At 54.1% G+C, this 7,500-nt stretch overlaps 1 protein-coding gene across 1 annotated transcript in view; it reads right to left on the bottom strand.

Moving 5' to 3' along the window:
* sh2d3ca (SH2 domain containing 3Ca) overlaps positions 1–7,500 on the bottom strand; it is a 106,365-nt gene that overhangs the window by 76,487 nt on the left and 22,378 nt on the right. Inside the window, exons 6-15 of the mRNA XM_062477540.1 lie at positions 6,729–6,857; positions 5,335–5,457; positions 4,742–5,046; positions 4,052–4,179; positions 3,435–3,973; positions 3,176–3,291; positions 2,681–2,852; positions 2,143–2,254; positions 1,807–2,016; positions 96–655 (exon numbers count right to left, since the gene is read on the bottom strand). Of these exons, the coding sequence (XP_062333524.1) occupies positions 480–655; positions 1,807–2,016; positions 2,143–2,254; positions 2,681–2,852; positions 3,176–3,291; positions 3,435–3,973; positions 4,052–4,179; positions 4,742–5,046; positions 5,335–5,457; positions 6,729–6,857 (2,010 nt within the window). The 3' untranslated portion in view covers positions 96–479. The remainder of the gene's footprint in view (positions 1–95; positions 656–1,806; positions 2,017–2,142; positions 2,255–2,680; positions 2,853–3,175; positions 3,292–3,434; positions 3,974–4,051; positions 4,180–4,741; positions 5,047–5,334; positions 5,458–6,728; positions 6,858–7,500) is intronic.

The following is a 7,500-nucleotide window of genomic DNA, read 5'->3' as shown; positions in this document are numbered from 1 at the left end:
AACACTGTCTGTTCACAATGAGCATATATCCACACAATCGTACACACACACACATACAGTCTAACACACACACACACACACACACACACGCACACACGCACACACAAAGTCATTAGAATGTTCTAGAACATCTCAGACCCAAACACATTCACAGCGGCTAAAACCTGAATCCTACGGCAACACAAGAGGCTCAAAAATGTCACCGTGGCAACATGGTCCCAACAGGAATTACATCGCTCCAAACTGGAATGTCCATTTCTCTGTGTAGGGGGACTATGAATGTTTGCTTGGTGCCTGTTTAGGAATATACAGTGTAACGTCCATTCCAGTCCTCTCTCAGTCCTGTTAGCTGCCTCCTCCACCTCCCGCTCCCCTCCTGCAATCCCTCTGGACTCTTCCAGACCCATAGCAATAACACCAAGGTGGCCCGTACCAACTGTGAGTGCTGTGCTGCATGGGGGTGGGGTTGTGGTGAGGTGCTATAGTTCGCTGTGGCGTACGGGGGGCTCCAGCTTGTGAGAGAGGGCGGTGAGAACTTTGTCGAACTTGTCGTAGCGTTCGGCCTGGCTGCCCTCAGAGCCCCGGCTGCCCCACAGGAGACGCATCTGGAACTCTGTCTGGAAGATCTCCAGCACCTCGCCCCGCTCCTGGAAGCCTATCGGAAACGAAAGAGAAGACCAGGAGGTCACCGAATGAGGTTTGCTATCATTTTAATGGTCCAATAAGACAAGGGAGTTGTAGTTCCTTTTGTCTTAATTGGCCATGGGAAGAGAAAGAAAAGAGGGGAAGAGAAGGAGAGCAGCAGGGTTAGGGTCAATTTAAGACATAAGCGATTACATTGTTCTGTTCAGATCACTATTGACACTGTTCAATACAGTGTCCATCGCTAGGGACCCTGGGATCAATACACCAGGAAGGTATTAATGATCAGTGTAAACGTGTTGAGACCATGGACACACGCGTGCACACAGAGATCGTAACCTCAAATCAATGTCTGGCAGACGTCCCGATGGACTCTCTGCCCCCTCTCCTCACCCTGCCCTCCTCTCCTCTGCCCCCTCTCCTCCACCCTGCCCTCCTGTCCTCTGCCCCCTCTCCTCTGCCCCCTCTCCTCCACCCTGCCCTGCCCTCCTCTCCTCTGCCCCCTCTCCTCCACCCTGCCCTCCTCTCCTCTGCCCCCTCTCCTCACCCTGCCCTCCTCTCCTCTGCCCCCTCTCCTCACCCTGCCCACCTCTCCTATGCCCCCTCTCCTCACCCTGCCCTCCTCTCCTCTGCCCCCTCTCCTCACCCTGCCCACCTCTCCTATGCCCCCTCTCCTCACCCTGCCCTCCTCTCCTCTGCCCCCTCTCCTCACCCTGCCCACCTCTCCTATGCCCCCTCTCCTCACCCTGCCCTCCTCTCCTCTGCCCCCTCTCCTCACCCTGCCCTCCTCTCCTCTGCCCCCTCTCCTCACCCTGCCGACCTCTCCTATGCCCCCTCTCCTCCACCCTGCCCTCCTCTCCTATGCCCCCTCTCCTCCACCCTGCCCTCCTCTCCTATGCCCCCTCTCCTCCACCCTGCCCTCCTCTCCTCTGCCCCCTCTCCTCCACCCTGCCCTCCTCTCCTATGCCCCCTCTCCTCCACCCTGCCCTCCTCTCCTCTGCCCCCTCTCCTCCACCCTGCCCTCCTCTCCTATGCCCCCTCTCCTCCACCCTGCCCTCCTCTCCTATGCCCCCTCTCCTCCACCCTGCCCTCCTCTCCTATGCCCCCTCTCCTCCACCCTGCCCTCCTCTCCTCTGCCCCCTCTCCTCTGCCCCCTCTCCTCACCCTGAAGCTTGGCCTCAGCGTTGGACCGGTAGATCCCCCCGTGGTGTGCGATGGTGCGAGCCGCTTCCAGGTGACACATGACCACGTCCACGCCCGCCTCCACACTCTCCCAGGGCTCCAGGCCCTCGCCCTGCGTGGCCACGCCCCTCTCCAGCAGGGACAGCAGGGGCACCACGTGGGGGAAGGAGGTGCTGTTCAGGGCTGGGCTCTCTGGAACACACACATCCAGATATGACAGCGTTAAATACACCCACATGGCAGGGTTAGACACACACACACATAAGGTATGGGGTTACACAGTTACACAGTTGCACAAAAACACAGACAAATGTATACCTTTGCCATCGTTCATGTTCTTCATGAAGGGCTTGAGTTTCTTCTCATAGAGGATGGCGCCCTCTGTGTGTCTCTGACGCAACGTCATCCAGGTCTGCTCCAGACGAGAGATCTTGGGGAGAGACGGACAGAGGGGGAGGAGGGAGAAGGACCAGAGGAACAGAGGACCAGAGGACCAGAGGACCAGAGGACCAGAGGACCAGAGGAACAGAGGACCAGAGGAACAGAGGACCAGAGGACCAGAGGAACGGAGGCAAGGAGGGGGAGGGAAGGGCAGTGAGAACAACATGTACAAGTCAGTATTCTGAATGGTGTCATTGTCAAGTCTGTATCAATGGTATAGGTTTATGGGAGCATTTGACTGTGCTATGTACAAACAGTATATGTGTGTGTGTCCCACCAGTGTGTGTTCCAGACAGTTAATGCGTGCTGTAGCCAGTGTTCAGATGCACAATTCATGTGAGCATATTTGTGTGCGTGTGTGTATTCCTGCCGGTGTGTGTGCATTTGAGCCAGTGTGTGTGTGTGTGCGTCCTACCTGAGGCAGCTCCAGGGCTCTCATCACAGCAGCAAAGCCGAACATGTTCCCCAGGCTGCTCTTCAGCTCGGCGGCCAGCTGGATGATCTTGTGGAGCAGAGCAGCCCTCTCCTCAGTGCTGCCAGTGCAGCCCAGCAGGTCCACTGCTGTCATGATGGACATGGTGTAGAACCTGGACCACACACAAGATAAGGTGGTGAGTCTGTGTGTGTGTCTGCAGAAGGAGGTCCAATCTCCAGGTTACTCTCTTAGTGTGTGTGTGTGTGTGTGTACCTCTACAGCAGGTCTAGTCTCAGCTGATGTAACTGTGTGTGTATTGGCCCGGTGTGTGTGTGTGTATATTTGCCCAGTGTGTGTGTGTGTGTGTGTGTGTGTGTATTAGCCCATTGTGTGTGTGTATATATTAGCCCCCTGTGTGTGTGTGTGTGTGTGTATATTAGCCCCCTGTGTGTGTGTGTGTGTGTGTGTGTATATTAGCCCGGTGTGTGTGTGTACCTCTCCAGCAGGTCCAGTCTCAGCTGATGTCCGTGTGGCAGTGTCAGGAGCTCCAGTCCCGACCCCACTCCCATAGTCTTCTGCATCTCCTTGGTAACGCCAAGTATCCTAGCCACCTGCCCAGCACAAAACAACCAGGGGGAATGGTGTGAGAGGAGTGTGTGTGTGCGCGCACATTTGTGTGTGTGAGCCAGAATCTGAGTGTGTGTATAAGACATGTGCGTGTATGACAAGTGTGTGTGTGTGTGTGTGTTGCTACCGTGCAGTCAGCCATGGTGATGTGCTTGGCCGTGGTCCTGGCATCCACCTCAGCTAGCAGCTCCTTCACCCTCTTCAGGACACCCATCTCCAGCGGCTTGTTCTCCAGAGGCATCATGGCCGACTGGTACTGGCCCGGACGGAACCATGACGCCATCTCCATCTGGGGGGTGCTGAATCCCCCCACCCCGCCCTCCTCCTCCCCCGCCTGGCCCTGGCCACGCCCCTCCTCCACCCTGAGGCGCTCCACGTAGCTCTTGGCCGGCGGGCTTGGCGCCACCGCGGGGGCGGGGCTAGGCCGGAGGTCGCAGTAACTGCCACTCTTGTCGCAGGCTTCCGATTGGTGGGCGTGGTGGTGGGGGCGAGCGTGGGCGGGGGTGGAGTGGGCGGAGCTGGAGGTGGAGGGGGGCAGGTCAGAGAGGCAGGGCAGGTTGTTGTTGGAGGAGGGGCTTAGCTGGGGGTCGCTGGAGCGCCGGAGGATGGGGGAGGGAGGAACCACCGCCAAGACACGCCCACCTGACTGGCTCCTGTGTCTGGTGACTGGGGAGGGAGGAAGAGGTTAGATCTATGGGCGTATGCGCTTATGTGTGTGCATGTGTGTGCATGTGCGTGACTCACTGTGGCTGTAAGCGGGGGAGAGGGGGGCGTCTCCTATAGGAGACAGGGCACAGCGGTATTCCTGAATCTGGTCCAGGCTCATGGCACAATTCCTCATAGCATCCTTGTGGTGGTGGATGGTTGAAGGGCTGCAACGCACACAAACACACACAGCGGGTTAAATGTTGTTCCCACTGGAAACCACAGGAGACATGCTTCCTCTGTGGCGTTCAGGGCCTTCGTCCTTGATCCAGGAGCGAAGAGTGGACCTCAGGGTGGAGAGGTAGTGAACAAGTGTGATGATTAGGGCAAAGAGGTAGTGGACGAGGTGTTCTACAGTGGTTGGAGTAAACAAGAGGCAGGTTGTGGTGAGGAGTGCACTACTGAGACTGGACCTAGAGAGGGAGGAGGAGGGGGTGGGGGAGGAGGAGGGGGTGGGGGAGGTGAGGGGGAGGTGCTCTCACAACACAGGTGTTCTGATTCCACAGGGCTCACACACACACACACACACACCACCTGCAGCCTGCCACAGGCTCCGGTTCTGGGTCAGGTTCTGGAGGTTCCACTGGGCTGGTAGACTCCAAGTCACTGACCACACAATGGGAAGGATGAATGAGACAACAACAGATTCTGTCATAATCAAACACACACACACACACACACCAGCACTCTCTCTCTCTCCCTTCCACCCTCTCTCTTCCTCTCTCTCACCTGTGTGGAATCATCTTCTCTGTGGTCAGCCCGTCCGTCATGGTTACACTCCGTCTTTTGATGTACGCTCCCCTCGGACTGGATGGCGAGTGAACGGGCCCATGCCTGCTATTGGCCAGTGCGAAGGTGGCCTCCAGGTAGCGCAGGGGAAGCGTGCGGCTGATTGGACAGAAGATCTGGGCGGGGCTAGTCTGGGACACAGGCCGGCGGTTGCCTATGTAGAACCGGATAAGCTCTGGTATGGAGTCAAAGCTGTCCCGCTCCAACAGATACTGGACCTTGGTCTCACTGGACTTGACCAGAACCTTGGGAGGGCAAGAGAGATCTGTCAGAGAAATATTCATCCATCCATCCCTTTGGCTCTCCTTTCCTTCCTCCCTCCCTTCCTCCATCCATCCATCCATCCATTCTTCCCTCCCCCCATCCAACCTTGTGATCTTTTTTCCTTTTTATGAAGACATATTTTCAGGACATTAGTTTTATTGGGATAGAGACGGTAAGGGAAAGATAGGGGAGGACCTTCCGGAAATGACCTGGGCTGGAATCAAACCCAGTCCTGCGGTGAGGCCTTGACCTTGCTGAGCCACCCCTACCTTGGTGATCTTGAAGTGCAGAGTCTCGTGTTCCCATCGACACGTCAGGACGTAGTCTCCCACGTTCACAAGCGAATCACGGACCAGGAAGTCTCCGCTTCGCACCACCAATGTCTCTGACACCTGGCCACAGACAGGAAGCGACAACAACGTAAACAAGAAGTGGGCAGGAAGTAGGTAAGTCATTCTAGTGCTGGAAAACTGTCGTTTCAGAGGGATGTTATTTACTAGGTGAAAAAGCTATCAAGCTGAAAGAAAATCATCTGTAATTTTGCTGGAAAAGGTGCTGGATAAAATGTGTATGCAAAGGCCGCAGTTATGTAGAGAAAGGTACACTAACGTCACTATGACTAAATATATAGTGATAATGTTGTAATAACCTCTCCTAGCCAGAAGGGGGCACTGTGTGCTCAGAGTAGATCAGCGTGCGCAGACAGGGATGGCTGCGTGGGAGCCCATCGCCATGGTGACACAGTATTCTTTTTACAAAGAGGCCCAGGGCTTCCCCCTATTTACACCTCTGCCTGAATAAATGAATATCTTATGAATGTATGAATACATTATGCTAATGTATAGCTGAGCTGAAGGCCGGCAGGTGGCCGGAACCAGAGATGGAGAGGGGCGTGTCAAGACCGTGGAACCTTGAAGTATGTGCATGTGTGTGTTAGTGTGTGTGTTAGTGTGTGTGGGTAGAATGTGATGGAGTGGGAGTGTGACCAGCTGTGAACGTAACCACACACACACAGACACACACACACACACACAAAGACACACACAGCTGTTCCTCAGGCTCTGTGTGTGTTGAGAACAGGTTTTCAGTTTCATGCTGTGTTTGTGGATGCAGCAGATTCATTATGAGTGTGTGGGAGGGACTTAATGACAATGACAGCCAGTGAGAATGAAAATAAAATCGCTTCTCTGACAGGAATAGAGCTTAATAAATGTAAATATGAAACTTAATGGAGTACTACGATGCCACAGCAACTGTTTGTGTGTGTTTAATACAATAAGGAGAGTCTATCCGCTTTCTTCTACTACTTCATGTCTTTATGTGTGCAATAGTGTGTGCATGTGCGTGTTTGTGTGTGTCTGTGAGTGTGTACGCATGAGTGTGTATGAATGTTGTTTGCGTACACGTTTTGTGGATTGTATATGTATACGTATCCGGGTATGTGGTGTGCATGTGTGTGTACCTCTCAAGCATGTGAGTGAGTGTGTGTGTATTTCTCCAAGTACCTCTCGGGGTATGTGTGTGTGTGTGTGTACCTCTGGGGGGAGGTGTGTGTGTGTGTGTGTACCTCTGGGGGGAGGTGTGTGTGTGTGTGTGTACCTCTGGGGGGAGGTGTGTGTGTGTGTGTGTACCTCTGGGGGGAGGTGTGTGTGTGTGTGTGTACCTCTGGGGGGAGGTGTCCATGGTACCAGCCGTGGCTCCTGATGTCAGAGGGACTGAGCTTCAGCTCCTCCTCCAGCTCCTTACGCAGCTTCTCAGGAGGAGACTCCAGCAGGTACTTCTCCTTGGAGAACTGACACACGCACACACACACAACGGGAGGAACACAACGACACCACCTGTTAGACAGACGACAACACTGCAGGCTAGCTGAGGAACTAATCACACAGAGATGCACACACACACACACACATACACACACTCCGCACACAATGTGTGAAATCCAAGTCTGACCTGATTTTCTGAGGGATAGCTTATTGAGAAAGTCTTGTTGTGCAACATCTTATTGGGATACATTGGGATTAAAGTTCTTTTCAGAGTTTACGTAGTCTCCATTCTGTGTTATATTGGATGTTCATGACCTAACCTACTCCACATACAGCATCAATCTGTGTGAGTGTGTGTGTGTGTGTGTGTGTGTGTGTGTGTGTGCGTGCGTGCGTGTGTGTGTGTGTGTGTGTGCGTGCGTGAGGCAGATAGGAGCTCAAATGAGGTATATTTAAAACAGCTGATGCAGCTTGGAACAGTTTCACAATGGAATGTTTTATAGCTGGTGTTTACTGTGTATGTGTGCGTGCATGTGGTGTGAAAGAGAGACAGAGATAGAGAGAGAGAGAGCGATAGATAGTGAATGTGTGTGTCTAAGTGTGAGAGAGCGACAGCGAGAGAGAGAGAGAGGCAAGAGGCAGACAATCAATGCCATCGCCCCAGTCACA

The sequence above is a fragment of the Osmerus eperlanus genome, chromosome 14, assembly GCF_963692335.1.
Source record: "Osmerus eperlanus chromosome 14, fOsmEpe2.1, whole genome shotgun sequence".
NCBI lineage: Eukaryota > Metazoa > Chordata > Actinopteri > Osmeriformes > Osmeridae > Osmerus > Osmerus eperlanus.
Note: the sequence above shows the minus strand (reverse complement) of the source record. Positions and strands in the feature narration are given on the sequence as shown.